This window comes from Bacillus rossius, chromosome 17 (genome assembly GCF_032445375.1).
Source record: "Bacillus rossius redtenbacheri isolate Brsri chromosome 17, Brsri_v3, whole genome shotgun sequence".
Classification (NCBI taxonomy): Eukaryota; Metazoa; Arthropoda; class Insecta; order Phasmatodea; family Bacillidae; genus Bacillus; species Bacillus rossius.
In genome coordinates this window covers 30,652,063-30,677,916 of record NC_086344.1, presented here as the reverse complement: position 1 = coordinate 30,677,916, position 25,854 = coordinate 30,652,063, and the positions used below count along the sequence as shown (strand labels likewise).

The 25,854-nt window shown below is 35.7% G+C and overlaps 1 protein-coding gene across 3 annotated transcripts; it reads left to right on the top strand.

Annotated features, from left to right (window-relative positions):
• Nucleotides 1–291: 291 nt before the first annotated feature.
• LOC134540579 (uncharacterized) lies at nt 292–25,854 on the top strand. 3 transcript variants are annotated; one of them, XR_010076465.1, is made up of 3 exons: nt 292–382; nt 18,123–18,303; nt 20,474–25,854. XR_010076465.1 is itself a non-coding variant. In XM_063383400.1 (3 exons), the coding sequence occupies exons 1-3, from the start codon at nt 14,985–14,987 to the stop codon at nt 20,927–20,929; spliced, it is 648 nt and encodes a 215-aa protein (XP_063239470.1). In that variant the 5' UTR covers nt 12,408–14,984; the 3' UTR covers nt 20,930–25,854. The 3 variants fall into 3 exon arrangements, 1 of the variants encoding a protein (XP_063239470.1); XR_010076464.1 differs by lacking the exon at nt 292–382 and adding an exon at nt 11,151–11,233; XM_063383400.1 differs by lacking the exon at nt 292–382 and adding an exon at nt 12,408–14,995.

Here is a 25,854-nt window from a genome sequence, read left to right as displayed (position 1 = left end):
TGCACTCGCCGACAGCGTAACGGGACACATCGTAACGGGACAATGTGCGAAACGGGAAACACTTTTTCGTGCGTGCAGCCGGCGTTCGTCGATTTATTAGACGTTGGTCACGTCAAAAACAAAGCTAGCATGAACTTGAGGGTGTGTGGCTGTCTCGTCTGTGGAATGAAGGCTTGGCCCGTCCCTGTGAAGAGCCGTCACGAACGGGACAGTTGGTACGCGCGCCGCCCGGCTGGGGTAGTGGGCGCTAGCGTCGGCCGGCCCCACAGCCTCTTACTGCGTGCTCTCAGTGTCTTGTCGTAGTAAGTGCTGGTGCGGTCGGCCGACCAGTGCAGTCTCTATCGCCCCGTCTCTTGCCGGCGCGGACCTCGGCCTGACACCGGTGAGTATACAGCGTGTCCGACAAGTCGCCCTACTCCGCCGAGAAACAAACCGAAATAGAACTGGAACGCCTGTGTGCCGGTTGGGGGGGGGGGGGGGGGGGGGGGAGCAGAATGAGATGTGGCTGTGTCAAGGGGAAGCCTTCTTTTCCCAGACGAAAGAACCAAACGCCCGATCGTGCGTGTTCAATTTTTTTTTGTTCATTGTAAATAAATATGGCGGTGTTGATGAAATGATACTAATGGTCAATTAGGTTAGGTTAGCTACATTATAAATACTTTTAAAACATCGTGGACGGTTGATTTGGTTAGAATAGCTACATTAAAGATACGGAAAAAAAAAACATGAACTTCGGGTTTTGGCTCTCTCGTCTCTGAAAAGGCTTCCCGTGTCGTGGATGCGGCCGTGTGTTGTACGTGGATACGTGTACGTAACAGCTAATATTTGCCATACAACATTTAAAAATACGCTATTTTATGTATGTTATCATGTTTGAACACTCACGAACTCCGCTAAGAAATTGACGACATAGAACGGGAACGGAATTTTTTTTTTTGGGGGGGGGGGGGATTTTAGGTGTGGCTGTGTCATAGACACGGCCGTGTGTTGTACGTGAATACGTGTACGTAACAGGTAATATTGTCCATACAGAATATTAAATACGCTATTTTTTTTGTACGTTATGATCATGTTTGAACACTCAGGTCCTTCGGGTTGCCATGTTTTGTTTATGAAAGCAACTGTTTCCGTTCGTCGGGTTCGGGAAAGAAATCAAGTAAACAAGTAATTACCGTATTATAACTGTAACTATTTTTAAACTAATGTTGTATATATATGCAATCGATAGATTTTGACGGAGAGCTAACAATCGACACTCAAACGAACGTGGTAGCTTCTCCGACTCAAAAGTTACACTAAATGGAAATCTCGAAACGCAGCGAAATGATCTCAAAATGGCGGCGCTTCCCCCTCCACCGCGCACGATGAGTCACAGTCCTCACTTAGCGTAACGAATTCTTTATTCCTTTAGCTATCCAGTGGTGTGATTGAATTGATAGATATGTAGCTGCAACACCAAGTAGTATCAACCCCCCCCCCCAACCCCGCCATTTTGTTATCATTCGTTTTTTGTATTGTCTCCAACAATGGAAGCAATCTTTAAGACATTCACATCAAAAATCTTGAGGTAGTTTGTTACCTAACGTCAGGGAACCCAAGATGAAAATTGTCGTGGTATTTCAGGACTGAAACAAGGTCGTCATGGAAGCAGTGGGGCAGACTCATCTACACGAATAGGATCTGTCGTTTCGACCAGGCTGAAGATGCCTTATCTGAGATGGGGCATAGAATAGCGACTGAGTTGATTTAAAGGCTCGTTCAGAACAGTCTGAACCTTAGGGCGGTCAGGAAGCCTGCTTTTCACAGACGAGAGCGCCTAACGCCCGATCGTGCATCTTCGGGTTTTTTCTTGTTCATTGTAACTCATGATAACCAATGGTCAATTAGGTTAGGTTAGCTACATTATAAATACTTTAAAACATTGTGGGAGGTTGGTTATATTAGGTAAGTATAGCTACATTAAAGATACTGTGAAATCATGTAAACGGTTACCTAGCCCTGGGTAGCTACGTATTGAAAAGTTATTTGCTAAGCAACCATAAAATGATATTACAGTATTTTTAATGTAGCTATACTTACCTAATATAACCAACCATCCACAATGTTTTAAAGTATTTATAATGTAGCTAACCTATCCTAAGCGACCGCAAAATTTAATGCCACACCTGTTTATACAATGTGAGAGAACGAAAAAATTGGTTGTCTGTAAAGTCGGTTTACGGACGATAGTTTAACATGACGTCATAATAAAACATTGATGAAATGATTGCATACTTTTATTGATAAAATGGAATAATTTTTATTGAATTATCACTATTTTGTATGGATACGAAGGAGTGAAATGAAATCTACAATTTAATTGATAAATTACTTTTATTTGCACTCATTAATTCAAATATGTTTATTACTTTGACGAAGAGATTATTTTAACTATAACTGTTATACATGTTTGCTATTTAACTTCTTCCAATCTGTGTTATTCTGTTAAGGATAGGACGATGATAGGAAAAGTAGGAAACGAATGGGAGTGTTTCAAGTTTAATGTGCCTCGAAAAAGTCAAATCGATGGTTGTTCCAATCGAGTGGAAGAGAGATATATGCGGCGCAAGCGTAGAAAGAGCGTAACGGGACAATGTGCGTAACGGGACGTGTCATCCTTTTTCGTGCGTGCGGCCGGCGGTCATCGATTTATTAGACGTCACGTCAAAAAAAAAGCGAGCATGAACTTCGGGTGTGGCTCTCTCGTCTGGTGAAATAAAGGCTTTCCTAGGGTGGTCCGTGTCATCCCAATGTGAATGACGTCACATTGTCACACGGGAAACAGCCCAGTCTACACTTGGCGATGGCCGAAGTCCAAATCTACATATATTTTATAAAAGTAGTCACCAAGGCTAGGGCGCCAACGTAATTGATTTTGTTTACTATTTTCATGCTTTGCACGCGTGTACGCAGCTACGTTTTGAATGTTTAGTTAACATGTTAAATTTGTGGGTGGTCAATAATACATATTAAAAATGGAACTTTAATAAAAGTCTGATATTTTCTCTGTACCTTTTGGTATGGAACTGGAAACAGCAAAGATCTCGAGTGTTAAATCTTCTAGAATACCAGAGAACACATATAGGCCTTATAAAAAAGTTCGTTTAAGGGGAATGGAAAGGTAAAATATCTTGGGAATGCTGGAATCGAATATCAAGGATAAAATCTGAACTACTCATCATGTTTGTTTTGCCAACTAGATAATTTAATTACAGAGGGTTGTGTGTACAGAAGTGGCCACAATAATGCATAGTTTTTTAGAAAAAAATTAAATAACTTTATGCAGAAATAAGGGGTATTAGCCACAAAATTATAAATTATACCAAAATATAATTTTTGAATGGTGTAATACAATATTATCTAGAGCTCTATAATACAGAATTTTACGTAATTGCTCAACAAGCGTGTCCTTCCTTACCTAAATGTTGCATGGCAGGTTTTAATTGGTTAAAATTCCTTTAAAATTCAGCGATCAAGTGTTTTTCACTTTGATTATAATAGAGTTCTAGATAATATTATATTACACAATATAAAAATTACATTTTGGTATAATTTTTAATTTTGTGGATAATACCCCTTATTTCTGCATAAAGTTATTTAATTTTTTTTCTAAAAAACTATGCATTATTGTGGCCACTGCTGTACACACAACCCTCCGTAATTAAATTATCTAGTTGGCAAAACAAACCGCAAAGAAATATGATGAGTAGTTCAGATTTTATCCTTGATCTTCGATTCCAGGATTCCCAAAATATTGTACCTTTCCATTCCCCTTAAGTCGACCAATGGATTCGGACCGTCGCCCACACTACGCATGACGTCAGATGGTTTACGTGGGCCAATAGGTAAGGGAAGCCTAAGATGTACATCAAGTTCTGTCCCTGCCCGAACACGCCCGAATATTCACCTTCGGCCAACCTCGGGATTTGTATTCTTTTTTACGAAGGAAAACAGAATTGAAATATTAAAAGCGGTCGGTTAGGTTAGCTACATTAAAACACTTTTAAAACACTATGGACGGTTAGTTAGGTTAGTATAGCTACATTGAAATAAACAGAGAAATATATATATATATATATATATATATATATATATATATATATATATATATAAATAAACCCGAGGTTGGCCGAAGGCGAATGTTCGGGCAGGGACAGAACTTGATGTAGGTACATCTTAGGCTTGCCCATTGGAAGAGGCAGGTTAGCTTGTTTATCGCACCCTCTTGTTTCGAGATCATGTCTCGGCGCTCGTTGGCGGGTGGCCCATCCCCCCCCCCTACCCCTACTCGATCTAGAAAACACTCGGAAATGACGCCGGTTTTTAACGGCTTCGATGCTATCCAAAGCGGCCGTGACAATGGCTCTGAAAGAGTTTCCCTTCCAGGTCTTCCGACGACGGGGGCGTACCAAGGCACGGGGAAGTCGGTGGAATAAATGAATAGTAGATGCTCGTGGAAGATACTTAAAGAATACTAGATAATGCCCGGCATGCGTTGCAATGCCTCAATCAATTTTTTAATTTATTAATAATGTAATTTTTTAAACGTATACTAAGCATCTCTCTTTATCTCTCTAATTCTCTATCTCTCTATGTATATCTCTATAACTCTCTCTATCTTTCTATTTATATCTCTATATCTCTATATATCTTTCTACATATATATCTTTATATATCTTTCTAGCGGACCCGACAGACATCGTCCTGCCCAAATGTACTTTTTGTGAGATATGGATATGGCGGTAAGTATTTCTACGCTGGACATTTTGTATCTTCTCATTATACATACTCCTCCTTGGGCACGCCACTGCCGTTACCAAAAACCTTTCCCATGGTTACGCAGAAGGCAACAACAATGCAAAAGCCCGTTGCCATGGAGGCTAATTATCAACAATGCTTAGTTTTTTTTCTTTTAGAGCGTGTTTCTTTAGTTTTTTCTTAACTCAGAATCGAGATAAAATATCCAATTGTGAATCTAAACCATCCTCGAATCCCCGTGAAATCACACAAAAAATTCCATCAAAATCGGTCCAGCCGTCTAGGAGGAGTTCAGTGACATACACACGCACACAAGAAATATATATATATATATATATATATATATATATATATATATATATATATATATATATATATATATAAAGATTAACAATGTGTACCGGTATTGTCAACGCATCATTTTTAAACAAAATATATTTTGCATGTTTTTTTTTGAAACGCATGTGTAGTTACGGGTTAACGTTACATTATCATATACGAATCGATAAAAATTAGCTTTTCCTAAAACCATTGAAACCTGAGCTTTTCAGGGTTTTGGGCACGGTTGAAATTTTTTTTTTTTACGGAAATGGGAAACGGTGGTACGGGCAGGCGTGTTTATAGCGTTTCAAGTTACTATTTTGCAAGCACAAGCGGGCATCCTCACAGAGGGGTCAGAGTTCGTATGGCTCCTTAATATCCTTGAAAAATACTTAATTTGTCTTCTTTGAATAACGGTTCTTAAATTTCACTACTCCTTAATAAATAGTGCTGGTTTGTAAGTAATGTTTGTATTTGAAAGTTTGTTTCCGACTTAGCAGCAAACGTTTGTCGGGAATACGCAGTTTTTTTTTATGTATGTAAATGTCCCTACCCGTAAACTAAAAATTTTAATGCTTTTTTGCTGTTTTAATTCGACCACCATAAAGTAGAGCTAATTAGTGATACTGATCAAGTTAAACATTAGAGCCACAAATTTCAGATGTCACTATGCTTGGTTTAGATGTGTTATCTGTAAGAAGGGACTAACGAAAGAATTTATATTTTGTGCCTTAACTGTTAAAAATTTTATTTTTTTCTTTATAGGTATTTTATGATGATGGCACTTTATAAGCGCTACAGTGCGAAGTCAATGTAATAATAAACCACATATCAATTATCCGCAACGAATTTTAAATGGGAATGTTTAATTTTTATACAATTCTTTGGAAATGTGCTATTACCATTTTTACATAGCAATAAATTGTATTAAAATAATAAAAATTCTCAATTGTATGAATCTTTTAAAGAACGTAGAGGTTCGTAGATTGGGGAATTTAAACCTATTTGAAAACTTTTCAAACTTGCGTCAATTGATTTGGGCAATAAAATGGGAGTTTTTACAAGATTTTTTTTGAGGTTTTTTGGTGGAAAATTTACCTTAACTATTAAAGGTCAAAAGGTAATCCAAGATGACCACCGCGACTTTACTATCCAAGATGGCGTACATCGACACCTCAACCTTGCTTCTGGCAGAGGAATTATCCGTGTAGACTACATCAACCTAGTAGGATTTTCAATATTTTCCAAAATTTTATGCGCATCTTCAGTCTGTCACACGTGGATCCAAAAATTTGTTACAGGTTGTTGATGCACATGGAAATTTGGATAAATTGCACTAACATCTCGCTGTAAATAGTTTTAGTGTTTTGCAGTGGTCAATTGATTTTGACTGGTGCTGGAAATAGTGGAAAATGTATCCCAGCCTTAAATCTGTATACAACCTATTCACCATAAGTACATGTACATAAAAAATTAGATCAACATTCCGTGTAAATTAGTTTCACTCTACGTGCAACTTTGAGATGCAAACTTTCACATTTTTACAGCGGTGTTAAAACTTTAAATTATAGAAGAACCGCGAACCATTGGGAGTACAAATTGATTCCCTGTTACATAAACCAGAACACAATTAACAAAAAAAGCAGGATTACACGTAATTAAACTTCTGAATAACCTATCAAAGTGATGATAGATTTACGTGGAATTTTTGGACGTGCGATGAAAGAAATATTACCAGCATCATAATTTTGTCTCTTAAAGATCAACACTATGAACAATTTTGTCATACAAACACAGATTAAAATTGTCTTAGCCAAGGGGAAAATGGCATGTTCCGATTTGCCACCACTGAAAAAAGTGCGTAGAGTCCACACCACATAAATATATATTTTGCTTATTATGTATAGAGTTAAATTATTAGTATTTTTTTTAACAAGAGAGAATAGTAAGGATGCGGGAATATTATCAAATGACATGGTCTTTTTAGGCATGATGTTAAATACCGATCTCCTAGCTGAATTAAAAAAAAAACTCAAATTGAACAAATACTGCACTTATAAAACCTAACCTTTAGATTATACGCCCATTTTTTTACATTTTAAATCACAAAATGAATGGTACATATAAGTTAATTGCAGAAATCAATAACGATTTTCCTGACGAATAAATAAACTGTAGATACCTACTTAAAATTTAAAAAAATATATATATATGCATCGTAGCGCCAGTAGTAAACCGTTAACAAAAAAAACTCAGGAGTTGATTACACAGGCAGCGTTACGAGAATTCCGTAGCATCACTGCTGCGTCATTCTACCTTTCCCCTGCCGTCAAAACTAGCATATAGCATGCTATGCTACATAAATAGCCCCCCCCCCCCTCTTTTTCTTTCTCGTCTTGCCCCCTCAAAGAAGATTTCACTTCAATAATTTTTATGTGCGTATGCAAAGTTCCGTTTGTAATAAAGAAAACTGAGAGAGAACTTGTATAGCTATGGGGATGGTAGTATGGATTATCCTTATTCCTGTCGGAGAATTTTGCCTGTCTTCCGATTTCACGGTGCACTGAAACTTAACAAATGGCAACCAATGAGACATTGTTACTACTTGGGGAAAAATATTTAAATATTATTTATGTTTAAAGGCCGACGATAGTTTACTGAAACTATTATAACAAATTTTTGTTAGGAAAAGAATGTCATATATATTACTGATGAATAAACAAACATTGAAAATACGAAGGAAAAAATGTTCGCATATCATGGTTTCGAAACAATTAAAGAGACGAGAATACTACACGTCGGTATTTACATGTAATAGCAATTAACCACACGGTAATGATACAACACTGGATGTGCCAAATACTCTGCTTTTATTGGGAGTTGTGCAGCTAAATCAGTACCTCCCAAGTCCACACGTAGGAGTACCTTAAGGTTCATTAGTATTACTGTCAACACCATCAGGAGCCTGCTGGGTTCGTACACCTCCTTAATGCCATTAAAATGTTTTTTATACGTCTTTGAATAAGGGCCCTTAAGTCCTCATGTTTCACTAAGAATCCTTAATAATGACAGCGTGAAAGTAATTTATTAATCCAGTTTTTTTCTTCTCATTTGGCAAAAAACAACTCTGCGCATGCCCAGTACAATTGGCGAATTTCGGGCCACCGTGATTACATTTTATATACAGAAAAATGAGTTCTTTTTTTTTGTTTTGTGTACCACCTTTCGAATAAAACAGCGTGTTTTTATTTTACTATCTTACTGTAAACTCATGAAGTAGGTGTAATTTTATTATTGGATTAAATGTTAGGGCTTGTTTTAGATGTTTGTTCCACAGATAATTCTGGGGGAAGCCTTCTTTTCACAGACGAGAGAGCCAAAACCCGAAGTTCATAGTTTTTTCCCCGTATCTTTATTGTAGCTATCCTAACCAAATCAACCGTCCACAATGTTTTAAAGTATTTATAATGTAGCTAACCTAACCTAATTGACCATTAGTATCCTTTTATTTACAACGCCATATTTATTTACAATGGACAAAAAAAAAACCGAAGATGCTCGATCGGGCGTTTGGCTCTCGTCTGTGAAAAGAAGGCTACCCCAATTCTGGACGATCAAGAAAAAAATGGGGAGGGTTCCTTAAATAAACCTTAATTCTAGATTGCACAAGAGGGTCTGAGTGTGACGTTCAATATATTTTAGTGAGGTTCTGCCATAACTCACCATTTTCTTTCCCTCTAGCATACTTAAAACTCGTGTTCTCGGCCAGCCTTACGTAACGGCACTATGTTGCATATGAACGCATAGTACTGTTCTGTAATGCTGACTGGGTTGCACTTAAATGCAGCCTGCTTGTCGATTCATGGATATCTCCATCGGCAATTATTCTGTAAGAACCATTTTGCAGCACGGAAGGATAAAAAAGAAAGTGTATTTGTGTGAGAGAGGGGCGGGTTTATAAGTACGACGCTCGCTGGTGATTCTAGCGCGGTATAGCCTCTAAGCGCAAGGCTCTGAACTGGCGCGCATTCGTCTCGTCGGCACAGGATAACTGTGAAATTTGAGCGGTGACCATAACATTATATGGCGGAGAAATGAAGATAAAGGTGTTATGCAAGCCCCTTAAGTGCTTTCAAGAATCTGTACTGATTGTTTTATGCCTAAAAATTACTCTGGAAACACGCGTTTTAGGCATTTTAACGCTTCTAAAAATACAGTTTAAAAACTTAATCCGAAATTAAAAGTACTTTTCGGCCCTCAGCGAACTCTTAAATGCTATTCGTAAATAGGCCCCACTCGGATATCTTGAGTAGTTTTGAAATCGCGTTGTTTTTCCTGAAGGTCTGCACACCGTATGTGTGCCCAGGTAGGTGACGCGTAGGACAAAATTTGTTAATGTTAATATTTGAGCTGTTACCTTTACATGGCGTAGAAGCGAACATAAATATATAGTGCGAGTCCTTAAATTCTCTCAAATATTTGTACCGGCCGTTTCACGCTGAAAAATCCTGTAAAAATAACTACTTAGCGTTTTTGCAATATTCCCTGTCCTAAAGTTACAGTTTTAAAACAAAGCCTATAAATGCTCTTCGTAAAAATTCATTTCTAGGATATTAGCAGTTTAAAATCGCGTGATTTCTTCTGATAATGTGCACATCATATGTGCTCTCTTGCATTTATTCTGACACAACTATTTGCTAAGTGTGAAAAAATTACTACAAACACTTGATCGACTTTTAAAAATCATTATATAACAATAAGTAAATATGCAGCACGTACATAAAAGAAAATCCCAATTACAAATTTTGATAGAATCAACTGCAAGCGCTGTAGTCAGTGGCGGATCCAGAGGCACACCTCGGTTTGGGGGGGGGGGGGGGTGGCCCCCCTTGTATCCGCCACTGTTTTGTAGTGTTGGTTCAAGGTCACAAAGAGTAACTTGCACAGTTTTAGAGCTGTTTAAACTCCGTACTTCCGTCAATTTTTCTTACACAAGCCGCCAATTGTTGAACTTAAATTTTATAGAACATTTTTCATGTATAATAGGATTAATTTGACATATCATGTAAGCTATTCAGTTATAACTCATTAAACTATTTTTTTTCAACTTTTTCAGTTACACACTTACATGAATCGTGAGATTTTTTTTGTTCCAAAAGACACAATTTAAATTGTGTTCCAAAAATATATGCAGTATAAAATATTGAAGAAAAAAAAACCTAACTTCTAACAAAATTAAATTTCGTACGCAAAACATTTGGAGGTTATAGTCCCATCCGTTTGTCCGTCAAAAGTAATTACCAATCTTTTGACAAGACTGATGGACGGATGGAATTTTTCGGGCCGTAAGATTACCTGCAGTTTACATGGTCGGCTGACTATTGTAGTTCCTGCTTTGGAAGCCCAAACAAATTGACTGGAGTTTGTAGTGTTGGCATTGTGACCCGTATTTAATGGAAGTGGCTGTTAACGACGGAGATTAAAATTAATAGCCTATGTACTATTACTATGTTTATTCGTGGGTAAGCACAATTTCCACCCAGTGTGTTGGGTGTTACAATATGGCGGAAGCGTGGTAAAAGTAAATACCAACTAACTACATCACAGTATGCCCGTTCCCAGGGGGTGTTCATACCTGCGCGAAGCCGTTTTCTTCCCCTTCACCTAATTGTTGGTGCCATATTCAAAACATTGGCTGAAGTGTAATGTTTGCAGTGTGGAAACAGTTTTAAATGCCTTTTTTTTGTGAACATGTTTTTAACGATGGAGATTCTCATTTATACACACTCACCATCATTGGACATGGTCAAGCACCATTTCCACCCAATGTTTTGGGTGGTACAATATGGCGATGGCGAGGCTAAAAAGCGACTTCACCCACGTCACAGAAAACTGTACTCGTGGCAATTCAAAACTCCTTGACACTTGAGTCGTTCAACGGTGGCCTGCTGTCTCGCGCTGTGGCCAGTTGGTTTCACAAGCACTCACAGCATGAAAAAAACACCGCTGTGAAGGTTTGTGATCCTTGCTGGCTGGCGCGCAAATACTCTGTGCACAAGGACCGGGTGATTGGGCGTTTTCGAACTTGGAACAAGTGTCAGAAATCAATACTGTGGTAGGTATAACATGATACATTAGTGTCACAAAGGCCGCGTTCCTTTTTCTACTGTTAGCAGCAAATATTTCTGTAGAGCGTTTTTATACAGAGAGCTTACAAGTAATGATTTTGGTGTCTGGGTTAGGACCATGTCACTGTCAAATATTTTGTAAAAGGTTATATTTGTAGTTTTGAACGGAAAATGGCTTCCAAATTTTCTCCATAAAATAATTTTGGACACATGACCTCAAATATGATTTCAATCAAGTCACTCTGTGAACGTTTTATTTTTGGCCTGACCTATCTTAAACTTATAAATCATTTTGTGATGGTGCATGATGGCATTTTTGAACTTGTTATGCTATTTGTACATTTATAATTTTTTTAACATTTTTAAATTTAACCCTCAATAATATTGGTTTGCATGACAAAATATAAAATGTTCAGCAATTTTTTAAAGTTATAGAAACATATTTTTTTACACAAAATTACTTCGCATAAGAATTTATATTATCGTTACTTTACTTTTATAGCCTAGTTAAGCATCAGTGTGTTAGCCAATTTAAAGATTTGTTGCGACTGTACCTGGCGAGTGTCATTTCCGTTTACGATAGGCACGATTTTGATTGGATGACCGCACCCAGCATATTTTAGATTCTGTCCAATATTAAAAAAAAATAATGGAAACTCGTCATTGAACTTGTTAAACAAATACAACTTCATTTGCTAAAATATATTGGAAGGTGGCGGAAGCAAAAGTTTGACAGTTTTGGCTGGGCCTTTCTACATTTTCAGCTAACACCACAGGACCCAAGCAGTTTCAACACTAGCAGACGATGAGACTTTGGAAATTGATCTCGGAAGTGTAGAGTTTATAGTATTATATGCATTTCTACTGAAGATTGAGGTTAACAAATGGTTTGCTACTGGCCAGCATGAATGTGGTCTTAGTTGTGACTGTGAGCTTTGATTGTGCTGTCCTTGTTGCTGCTACAAGTGTTCAAATCTTGGGCTATGTCCGAATGTGTTAACAAACCCTAGTTGATAATAACATGGGGATGAAATAAAATAATATTGAACTGTATTAAATAAATGAAAGAAATATCTGTAACAAGACTCAGTACCACTTTTTTTTTGCTGAGCCATTAAGTGTAATTTTTTTTTGTTTTTGATAGTTGCAGTGTCACATAAATTATATTTTGTAACTATGATTTTACGCATTATGAATGTAACTTACTCAACTCAAACAACCCTTTATCTACTTATTTCCCAGAAGTATCTTATACAACTTTCCTGGGTAAATCACTTCAAATTTTTAATACCCCTGTCAACAAAAGTAGTTACAAATGGGGCTGCTGTGACGGGCTTCTAGGCTGGCGGAGCCTGGAGCTGACCTCATCTCCGATTGTCATCACGGCGGCCATCTTTGACTCAGAAACGACTCAAAATTTCCAGTTTTATTTTTCGAAAATTCCGAATTCGAAAACCTCAAAAGACTTGTCTTCGAAAGGACGAAGATTTCTAAAGACTGCTTAATCTAAAAGCAAGCTGCCATAAGACGCTATTATCTAGAATGTGGCCCTAATATTAAAATTTTTAATTTTATGCGTAAAATTCTGAAAAATAATTGCTTACTGCAAATGTTTATTTAATATATTTCGGTCTATGGTTCGATTCCCGACGAAAGCAAACATGTAATATATTATAAACCAAAAAAATTCTTATCAATAAAAAATTTCTCGCATCACACACACTATTTTTAATTATGCTGTCACTGTTGAAATTGTTATGCCCACCATACTGAAAATATGTTATTTTTTTGTTAGATATTCAGGAACATTTTTAAAATTCATTAATAATACTATTTTAAACCCTGTGGCACATTTCATTATGGTCGCTATCTCGAATTCTAGAGCATTGCACTTTTTGTTATGGTCACCATTTTGAAAATCTGTAATTATTATGCTAGAAAATCGGAAAAAGGTTTAAAATATATAAAAATTAATAGTAACATTTTATATAAAACACTCCGCCATCTTGGATTATGATGTTATGCCAGCCATCTTGAAAATCCGTATTTATCATCAGATTTTAATGGGAAAAATTATAAAAAATAATTATTGAGATTTTAATAAAATATTATTTAAAAATGGCGACATAGTCTTCCTCCATGATATCCACTGGCGGACTGACCTATCACTTATGCCAGGGTGTGTGTGACTTTATATCCAGCTACTATGATGTCATGTCTGTCATCTTGTTTTCGTCTGCTAGAGTGCTCTACCATAACGTTAGTGTAATTTTTATTTACTATAGAGTGCAGTATTAATTTATTATTACTGAGGCATCCGCCATCTTGAAATTTGGGAACCATCTTGGAAATCTGTAATTATTTAGCTAGAAATTCGGGAGAAATTTCAAAATTCAGTAAATAAAATTTGCCATTAATTTACGGATTGTTTCGATCCGTGGATGATGCAATAATGGCAGTTTATTTAAAAATATTACAAAACTGACAGGTTCGAAAAATGGAACAAAAGTTCTTTTACAAAATAAAATTTATTACATAAAGTCTACACTACAACAAAAAACAAACACATCACTTGATTTATACAGTCTTCTTAGAGTACGAAGTAAGTCCTTTACATGGCTTGACATGATCCTGTTGATAGCACAACTAGTCTGCCACAATTTCTGATGCAGTAATATTAAATACGTCCAGAGTTATAACAACAATGTGTATTACATAATCACATTGCAATGATGACATAATTAAAAATGGTTGGTGTGATGCAAGAAATATTTTTATTTTTGTTAAGGATTGTTTACCATTTATAAATTGCATGCTTACTCTCGCCGGGAATTAACCAAGGACCAAAATCTATTAATTAACTAAACGTTTGTAGTAAACGATTTTGTTTTGAAATTTTTTTCAGAATTTTTTGGTCGAAAATTAAAAAAAAATAATAATTTTAAGGTTAAGGTAAGATCCTGATAATAGCGGCTTATTGCGGCTTGCTTTTTGGAGTCTTAAGCTGTTTTTAGGAATTTGTGTTATTTCTAAGGCAAAGAGTCTTTTGAAGATTTTAGAATTAAGAATTTTTTTAATTTTCTAGGAATAAAACGGAACATTTTCCCCTCGAAATAGGGACACTTTTATAAATATTGAGTCATTTTTCAGTTCAAGATGGCCACAATGATGACACAATCAGGATATGACGGTCTGCTCCAGGCTCCCAGCCTAAAAGCCTGTCCCAGAATCTCCATTTGTACACTACTAACAAACGATGTGATATTGTTTATAAGTAACAATATATCTGGTATTTTTTTTATTATATTTAACTTAATTAAATAATAGGTTTTAAAAAATGTCAATTATTTCAAACAATATTTAACGTATAGGTTATGTTGTGTTTCAGTTAAAATTAAACAAGACAGTTTTTACTTTTCGGTGCACATTGTAAGTGCTGATCTGCCAAGCGAACGCGTCATCTGTTTGTAGGCACGGAGCAATTTTTGGCCGCAAAAATGCGTGACTTCGCAGCTTCTTAATCCCTCTACTTGTATTCAACCTCCGGGAATTCCCCCTCAACTGAGGTTTGGTATCAGATTCTTACCGGATGTATTCTGTCACTATCAGCAACGTCTAGATTTACATCATTCTGTCTTGTTTTCTTTTGGTGTTCAAAACTGGCTCGTGAACGAAAAGCTCTCAGTTTGTAACGGTGGCAGCTAGACATTTAAATCTCTTCGAGAAAATAGGACGAAGATGTCCGCAAGGTTAGTTGTGATTTTTCATTACTAGTAAAAGATTAATTACAAGGATAAATGTCTAGCTAATGTTTTTCTGTCTGGTAAAATGAGAATCGCCGTGTCTTCTAAATATGTACGTAGTAGAACTTAAAATCATAAGCAGTGGTACATAATCATATATGTAACAATATATACCTACCTTTCACATGAAATTTTTTAGCGAATTATTTTAGTTTCTTAAAAAGCACTGAAGGGTCAAGTGAGAGCATGAAATTAAGATTTCAAAAATCTTTTTAAAAATTTTGTTCATGGTGATACTTTCGATAACCCCGAGAAACGGGCCATTAAAAAAGGGATCATTTAAAAAATTCGTAGGTGAGACCTTCTATAACCCTCAGACCCCCTAAACATGTCTTTTATTGATATATTAATTTCAATTAGAAATATTTAAAAAATTTCCAAGGTCTATTTAGAATGTATTCTTATTAATCACTTCAGCTTCCTTGAACAATTCTTGGCTATGCCTATCAAAACAAAGTAAATTGCATTTAAAAATTGTTAAATTAACCATGGGGGTGGAAAGATTTATTTGCCATTAGCACATGGGTGATATGCTGTGTTCCCCCTCCCCATTTAGTTTCCCCCTTTAAAAAATGTGATCATCATCTTTATTTGTTTTACAAATGCATTATTTTTACATTTTTATTGCTACCGTATGTGTAATTTTGAAAAATTAAAAACACTATTAAAACTTTTTGCTATTACAATTTAAGATTCCATAAATGTGTTACAATGGCTATCAACACGAAAAACCTGGAAAAGGTCAGGGAAATCATATTTTTAATGACTATTTTAAATTATGAAGTTAAAAATTATAGCAGATATTTTGTACTGGTTTCATTTACACATTCTTTCTTGCCCCTTTTCAACCTGTATCTAAGTGTTAAACAAATGTCTTCCACTCATATAAGTACCTGTATATCAGTCAAGTGTTAAAATAATTTTTATTTGCCTGTTACAATAGTGAAGCGTGGCATGCATAATTAATGATGATTTTGATTTTTTATATGGTTATTGGCCATTAAATTATTTCAGTGGCCCGGGACTTTTTTTTTTTTACAAATCTGGAAAGGTTTGCTACCCACACTGTAATAGTTTTCTGTATGTTGGACTACCCGTTAGACAGTTTGGAATGGGAAACCTCCCAGTTATTCCATCGGCCTAAAACCCTGATGCCATCATTCTATGGGCGGACTGGCGATTGTGGTTGTACAATTGTGTTGGGGGGGGGGGGGAGAAGTATCATTAGTATAGGTCTGAAATAATTCCTCTTTATTACTTCAGAAGTATACAATCCAGTGCATATTCAGACCTGCCAACTCTCACGATTTTGGTGTGAGGCTCACGATTTTAAGGTCCATATCACGCCCTCACGCCAAAATAGTGTTTCCTCGCGATTTTTCGTGGCCCCAAGATTTTGTTTGGAAATGTTACAAAACAAGTTTTACAAAAGCTTACAGTATGTAACGAGTTTCCATCAATACTCTATTCACTTAAAGGAAGCAATTTTGCGTTTTGTAGCGTGTGCCGTGCTGATTTTTCTATCTCGCATAGTGGAAGAGGAGACATTGTGAAACATGTCGCTACAAAAAAATACAACTAACACGTGAAGTGTATTGCTTCCAATAAAAAAATTAATTTGCTGTGAACAGTGATAATAGTGTTACACGGGCAGAATATTATTTTACATCTTTTAGTTGCAGCCCTGCATGATCACTACACGACAGCACTAAATTATGTTCAACAAATTAAATCTGCAACCTATAATTTGTTGGAATAAATTTTGAAGCAGAGACCATGTAACATATGTACAGGTATGTCACTTAAATTAAAAGATTCTCATTTGTTGTTTTTTATATCTAACCTGCATTTATGGGCCTGAAAATTTTTATCGAGGACCTCATGATTTTTTAAATTTGAATGTTGGCAGGTCTGCATATTTTACCCTTCGCGGGGGGTGGGGGGCATTGTCCCCCCTGCTGCCCTCCCTTCTAAATTTGCCACTGGACACAGTAATAAATATAGTTATGTGAACTGTAATTAACTTTGTAACTTTCAGTAGGTTTCGAGCTTCAAATGGTTCCCACCCCAATGCACAGATGCCATTTAAATATATACAATGTTTGCCATATATTTAAGATAAATTACAAATATAAAATCTTGATAATTTCAGAATTTTAAGTTTGTTAAATTTTTCATATGACATGCATTAGAATTTATACATCTTTGTGATTTGAGACACTAAACTATTTTCATATTTATTGTAACAAATATTAATTAAATATATATTATTCAATATCGCTATAAAGATGAATGAAATAAAAAATTCAATTTACTAAAATTAATAAATGAAACATCTCCGATAAAAACTAGTCTTGAAAAAATAATGAATCCTGACTTGGACCTGATACGTGACAAGGAATTTTATTCAAATACTGCCCACTTTGTTAAAAATTCATTAAAAAGCCAATACTATATAGTTTCTGCACACATTTGATGACTGTAAATGATTAAATATTGGAGGATAGCTGTGCCGTTATATAGTTTTATTTTTATGTATGTGAAATCATGGAAATTAATTTCCTGAATATAATAAATATGTAAATAATTTAATATTACTATAACTATTGTTTTGGATTTGTAATCTTGTGTTATAGTCTTTTAAGTTGTCAACCAGAAACAAGGTTAAACAGGATGTAAATTAAATAAGTAAATATATTCACAGGAAAATCCTTTAGTAGCAATGACAAAGAATAACTAGAGACCTGCAAAATTCGCGGATTCATTTCGTGATATGCTACAATTCAAATAATTATACCTTAGCGCTGCTTCTGCAATTGGTTCACTGTTAATCTGGAGTAATGAGGTCCAATTAGAGACCATCGCTCGAAGAAGTGTCGAATCGCAGACACTCGGTCGAGACGACTCGCAAGTCAGCAGCCAATGAACAGGTGGCATTTGCCCGAGTGTAGTAGAGTCTATCCTGGAGGTCATTGAACCCGCAAATTTTGCAGGTTTCTAAGAATAACCAATGGCATGCGAGACCAGGCCTTAAAGCATAGATACATGTACTTGGATTAATTTTTCTTTATAGTGACAGCCCACAGGATGGAAAGACGGACAGCAGGCCTGGGGACGCGACGGACCCCCTGGGACCCGCTGGGAGCGTCGAAGGTCGTGAAGTCGAGCGGGAGATGATGCAGCCACAGCTGTTGCCTCCCCGCGACTTGGAGGATCCTTGGATACGTCGACTGGTTTCAGTGGAGGATCCTCTGGTACGTCGACTAGTTTCTATCTCCCGTTCCGGGCACGCGGCTCATCAGTTTTTATATTTGTCTTACTCACAGTTTTTTTTTTTTGCTCTTTAGAAGTTGTAAAGAGTTTGGGGCAATAACAAACCTAGGTCGGAATGTTGGTAACAAACTCTTATGTTATGGGCAAAGAAAATGACTTAGGAGTTCGTTTATTTATTTTAAACTGCATAAGCACTCATTTTGAGAAAATTCAAATGCAAATTAAGATTTGCCCCAAGGAGAAACTGCTTCAGCAATACCTAAAATTTATGAGAGCCTAATCAAATTACATTGTATGTGTTTCAAGTAAATCTACTTAAAAAAAAAAATATTATTCTAAATATCATGAGGTATAAATATAAATTTGTGGCCATCATTAATTTTTGTAAAATGCTAAATAAGTGTTTTATTTTCTTAAAATAACAATAAAGTGTACATACGAACAATGCAGCAGCAGATGGTCTCGCTAAAACAACCAACAGACGACTTGCCGTCACAATTCTTCCTCAAGAGGAAAATCATGGAAGGCGTGCACTGAGGGATCTTGCCCCCTTGAGTGAAAATGGCCATCGGTCATCTTGCTTCCGGCAAGCAAAACATGCGAGGGCACCCAGATAGACCAAAAAGGTAAAAAAAAAAGGACTTTTGAGTAAAGCAAACCTATTTTCTCGACACTGGGATTATTTGTAGGACAAGAATAAATAATTTAATAGTTTCTTAATTAATTGAAATTACTAAGTAGCCAGCAGCAGCATTGCCTTAAAAATCTGAAATAGTTTATTTATTCTTTTAAACCTATTTGATTCTCGTTTTCCATACTGCATAAAAATTAGCTACGTATGTGTATTTTATTCTACGCAAGTTCAACTACTCAATTTTAATTTAAAAAAATAACCTGCAATGACACTTACCTCTACATTGTAATGCATTTTATCTGTCTATAAACAACATTTTTATAGATGGTAGGACTAAAATGTTATGTTTGTTAGTCATGTCACCGAATGGTTTTGAAAGGTGCCTAAAGTAATCAAAATAATCAATGGTATTTTATTAAGGTTTTTTTTCTGTGTTAAGAATTAGATAAATCAGGGTGGCCAGCCAACCGGGAAATAGCCAGGATTTCTTAAAAAAAACCAGGAATACCTGGAATCAACCACGAATTTTTTTATGAAGTAACGATCGCAAAAACATAGGGCTGTTAAATGAGCACGTTCACCACCCGTCGAAGCACGACAGTATGCTCGTGAGCTATATTTTGTGAAAGTTTATTTGTTCATATTGCATTTAAAAACTTTTGTAGTACGTAAGAAACCGTTAACAATTCAGACTTCCATACTTATGTTTCTGTATTCAAAAGCAACAGCATTTTGGCTGAAAATGTTGTAGGGTGGTAGTAATTTCTCGCACGACATGTTGGTAGCACTAGTTTTGTATGTATATTTGTTTTTACTTTGCGCTCATGTTGTTGCGTCACGGTATCACGGATACTTTTCTCAAGTTTTTTTAAAAGTTAAGTTGTGCGGGACGTTGTTTTGAATTTTTTAATCTAACATGTAATTGGCGCAGACTATCAAAATGTCAACGAGTTCGGTCACCACATACAATGACAAATATACGGAAGAGTTTGAATGGGTGGAGAAAGATCCAAAGTGCAGGACAAACGCTATTTGCAATTTGTATAATGTTAAAATCAATATCGGTAGCATGGATGGGAAGAACAGCATTAGCCAGCCACGCAAGAGGGGCAAAACACGTGCGTTTGGTGTCAAGTAATTTTTGTGACGTGAGATTATAAATTTTTTTGTTGGTGGTAGGTTTTGTTTTAAGCAAGTTCATTGATTTAATTTTTAAGCCTATAGTTAAGTTGTCTATTGTTTAACGCCAATAAAACATATTGTGTGTGCTTTGTGTAACAAAAATACAAATTGTATGCAAATATTGATAAAAACAACCCTTGACCTGGAAATAACCAGGAATTTTATTATCCCAGAAGAGTGGCCACCCTGTAAATTTTTTGCAGGTGTAAGGGAAATTAATAAGATCTCTAATTACACAGCTAAATGTTGAGAAATCATTTTCTCTGATGTTTGGAATTATTTTACTAGAGTCATTTTCGTACCTTGGCGTACACTGTCGGGGTTTGTTTTCACAGGAGCTGAAGGAGAGTCTGGGGACTGACGAAGCGGGCGATGCAGCACCATGCAAGTGTGAGGAGGCGGAACATGGGGAGACAGCTGTCGCCCAGTCAAGTGACACTCTGTGGGAAATACCATCATCTCTTCCACAATCATTACCATGTGCATCTACATCATCATATGTATACACACCCACATCACCATCATATACACCCACTTCACCATCATATTCACCCACTTCTCCATCATATTCACGCACATCATCATATTCACCCACATCTACATCATACAAACCCACATCTCCATCATACAAACCCTCATCACCATCATATACACCCACTTCACCATCATATTCACCCACATCTCCATCATACAAACCCTCATCACCATCATATTCACGCACTTCTCCATCATATTCACCCACATCCCCATCATATCCACCCACATCACCATCATATGATGATCAAAACTGAGATTATCCTATGTACTTACTATTATTTTCACTACCTCTACATTTATATCTATGCTTGCCATTTCATAGTGCAACATTAGTATTTGGATCGCATATCCTTGTCACCATGACTGGCTGCTCAAGGAAAAAAAAAACACACACACACGTATTGACGAGTCATGTTTCTCTCTCTCCATGTCCGTTACTATGGAGGCTTTTCCTTTTCATTTGTTTTGATACATCTCTTGTGTTTTGTGATTTCAAATTTTCTCAACAGATTACTAAATAGTATCTAATATCTGTAAAAGGAATTTTGCACAAATGTTTACATTTATGGTTGTTTGCACAGGGTTACAGCATACAGAGGAAGCCTGGGGAAATTAAGAAAATATTAACTAAGCCAAACTGGGTTTGTAATTTTTTTCATTTTAGAGTTTTATAGTTTCTACTAAAATCACAATAGATACGTAGTTGAAGACTCATCTCATCAAATTTAAAGAATCAACTGTATATTGTCAATCATCATTTATCTCCTCACTGTCAGTAAATTATCATTTAACAGTTGATCAAATATGTATAGTGGGTTTTATCTTACAACTGACAGCATTGATGGATTCCGTAACAGTGCAAACTTTGTATAGGGGAAAGATTTGATGTGTTACGTGCGGCCAAAACATGTTTTGATACATATTTGTTAAAACCACTTGCTAGAAATAACCAAAGGGAAATTTCTAAAACATGCTACATGATTACCTAATACATACTGCAGGTTCTGGTGGTGTTTGTAGTTACCGTATTGGTCCGAATATAAGGCGACCATTTTTACATAAACGAGAGATGCGAAAATTGGAAGTCGCCTTATTTTCGCACCCAAGACGTCAGAACTGCAAATATTAGTTCCAAACTGAAAGCTACAGTAGAAACATTGTTACAAAATGTTCACGATTTTTTATATTAACTAAAACTTCGTTACCTCACACAGGGAAAACGATAAATCCACCCAATATTGCAGTAATTCACAATTGTTTAAAGTTGAAAATTAAAATATTTGTTCTTGAGTAAAAATGTGAATGTTGAAGCATCTCAAAATGGCAACCTTTTATTACACAATTTGTACTTTATGTACAATCGCGTGTCAACATTTACGGTCATTTATTTTCAGATTTTTAACGGAAATATTTGTACTAAAATATCACAGCTATTTTCAGAACGATTGTTTACGTTTACAAAGAACATTTCGGATGTAATGTCTGCCAACTGTCTTTCCACAATATTTCTTTGTTGTAAAACGAACATTGCCGAACACGCACGAAGACGCCATATTTACAGGAATTTGGTACGTTGCTTCAAAAGCTATTTTAATAATTTCACAGTAATCCACTCTTTATTTATGTAAAATCCTTTCAAACAACATAATTATCATAGATTATTCTTTAAAATTCATAGGACAGAGACACTCTTGTCATAAAGTAATATGGACAAATATTCGCGATCACGTCACCGAAGTACCGAAGTTATTCATGGCCGTATGCTTCACCATGGCAGCTAGCCACTTGTTTTGTTCCGGCAAGCTGCATTCTGTGTTTGCGTTGTTACATCTAACACACAATACTAAATAGTAATACGTATCTTAAGTGAAACGGAAAGTTAAATGCTGTTTTTTAAGAGTGATTAATAGCCATTGTATAAATTTTAAATTCGTAGATACAGTAAACTGTGAAAAATGAACGATCACACATAGGTGGAACGGCGGGGAACGGGGAACGAGCTCTAGACAAATAAACAGCTCTGAAGATGACAATGATGCAGCTGCATTAGAATAAACATACGAAAAAATTTCTAGTGTAATACTTTAAAATGTAAATATTTTCTAATTGTTTTCTTTTGACTTTTAGTGTAGGCAATTCAAACTTTTTTTAAAATAAGTAATGTGATAAATATAAATTATTTGTTATACATAAATGCAAAAAGAATTTATCAACACAAAATGTATGTCTAATGAATTTTCACATTAATTTCTGCCAAAATTATTTTTACATTTGTTTGGCCTCCTGAAACTGCAGGTCGCCTTATATTCGGGCCAATACGGTACTTTTCATTTGTGCTCTTGTCATTAAATGACAAGGTACCAATATGAAACCTAACATGCAGTTATATCATTTTAGTGTATTGCTTATGTAAGTTTTTTTTCTTGCCAGTTAAGCTTTATTGATAGTTTTTAATCATGGTGCTTTATGTATTCTAATACTGTGTATATCAGTGTTCTAACATTACAGGGGACATTAGTCTTCCATACCGTGGACTACCTAATTGTCTTGAAATGTGTGTACTTTTAGGGTGGGTGCACGTTATGATAAACTCACAATCATCCGTCTTACCTGCCCGTCAATCATTTGGTGTGGAAAATTCCGTCCATCAAAACCTGACCGAATTTTAACTTTCAACTGATGAGTGAAATAAAACCTCCAAAATATTAGCAAATTACCTATTGCAGGCAACCTTTACTGTCTTAAAAGTTTTTTAGGCATATTTATATGTTTAGCTGCTTCCATTAAATGTTATTCTTAGGTTTAGGTTTGAACATATTTTTAACAACTGAAAAAAAAAATTGAATTTGTTTCACGAAGTGCTTAACTGATCATTAATATTTATACAATATAAATATTTACCGGCTTTTAAGATTTACAGCCTGTTGGCACCATTAACATGGGAAAGTATTTGATGGCCATGTAGACTGTTGTGAACTGCCGAGCTCGTTGACGGATGATCATGTGTCCAGCTGAATCGGACAAGACGCGACACAACAGCACACAATCCATTGCGACTGTTTGAACACCATATTTTCATTTTAAGTTACTTTTTTCCGCATTCTTGAAATAAAATTATTGTTAAGATACTGCTTCGTCAAATATGAACTATATTAAGTATGTCGGATCTTTACTAAAAATACTAATTGATCTGCATCCAGATCCATTCTGAAAAATTATTAAATAATGTAAAATATTTACTTGCAAGTTATTTTAAAGTATTGATGAAAAAACAATCCGTTGACAGTTTTTTAGACCAGCACATGTGCAGAACACTGCAATCATCAGACAGTCTGCTCACAACGAAAGTTGCAATGGTCGCATCGTATCTGATCCTGCGTGCATTGCCTTTGTATATATCGGAAGGGAACTACTGTTGGGCAAAATGCCGTATCTTGTCGTGTCTTCTGTGTGTTCCTGGCCTTGGTAATCGGCATCTGATTTTCCCTAAAATTACTTAACCCAAATGAAACTAGTAACTTTGTAAATTAATTTGCAGCACATTCAATTGTCTTGTGTTTAAAACCGGTTCCCTTTCAACATTGTTGTATTGTTTCAAAGATTGTTGAGAAAATATAGCTTGTTTTGTTTCTTTTATAGTAGTGGGAGTGTTGACATGGCATTGGGTGGAAACAACGGTGCAACAATTATACTTTATTCTGCACTTTTATGTTTTGACACTAAATACTTTTAATTTTAATTACAACATTACCACGCAGCATGAAAAAATTGTGACCTCGTAGAAATAGATATATTTCAGGCATTATTTTGTTTTTCGAAAAATGTTGAAAGTCTGTGAAGGACAAAAAAAATGTAGATTTTGTGTATCAATTTTTGGGGTCCTTAATATTTTACATGTTGACTGTAAGGACACACACACTCAACATGAATTTGTTGCACATTGTGTGGTGACCATGATTCTTTTTTTTAAATCCACTGTCTTGGATGTTGTGTCTAATATACTTTTCTAAGAAAAAATTGAACTGTGATTTTTAATTGTTAAGAAGTTCTGCAAGATGCTATATGACCTCAATGTATCTTCAGCTCTCAAGTTGACCTGGATTTTGAAGCGGTGTCTCTTTTTTGAAAATGTATTTTTAATGTAAAGTAATGATAAGTACAATTGTTTGCTCATAATGTTTCTTGTGATTGACGGGAACAAGTAATTATTGTATACTAATCAAGATCTTGATTTGTAAATTATATCCGGCTCTAAACTCTGAAAGTAAATTAATTAGTAAATTGTAATCACAAGTGGAAAAAAAAAGTAATAAATTATTATTAAAAATTAATTTATTCTTGTTTTGTAAGAAATCACTGATTGTACTGTGCAACACCCATAATTCTCTGGACTTCCAGTTCTTTCATGATGTTGAGTGGCAGAAAGAGGGATGCTGTACAGCATTCATTTGAACATTCTGAGAGCCAGAATAGTGTATTAACACTTCATTCCAACCCTGATTTGATTCGCGGATTCATTTCGCGGTAGGATAGAGTAGAAATACTTTTGACATGATTGGGCCACAGTTTATCTGAAGGACTCTGGGCCAATGAAAAATCTTTAACAGAAGAATTAGCGAATCACTATCATTCCAGTCAACAGGTGTTACGAGTCGGTAACCAATCAGCAGATGTAATTTGCACGAGTGCATAGAGGATCATGGAGTCTATCCTTTAGGGATTTGAAATCGCAGTTTTAGAGGTCTCTAGTGATTTGTGACAAACCTCACAGGCTAAATAATTTTTATTAGAATTTATATCTTGTGAATACTACAGTGTTGAGATTTACATCACATTATCATAAATAGCTACTATACATATTTGCAATTTTTCTTCATAAGGTTTTCCCTGATGGTAGATATTCTGTTAATAAGTTGGATTGACGGGGCTTGTTAAAAAGAATAAAATAAAAGCACTACACACCTGTGCATTTTATTAAGCTAAATTATATTACAGTCATTTTTTGGAAAACACTATACAAAGTTTACAACACAACAGGAGAAAGTGAAATAACCCTCTCAAATTTTATTGGAATGTAAAGAATTAAGCTCTTTTTTTATTATCCCACGAAAGTCTTAAGCATAAGCCAACATCAAGTCATGACATGAGTTTATCTGCATGTTGAGTGGGCGAGAATATA

What these genes read in the sequence shown, in the direction of transcription:
- LOC134540579 (XM_063383400.1), top strand. An exon ending in TTTCAGTGGAGGATCCTCTG is followed by an intron (nt 18,304 to 20,473) that starts GTACGTCGACTA and finishes TTGTTTTCACAG; the next exon opens with GAGCTGAAGGAGAGTCTGGG.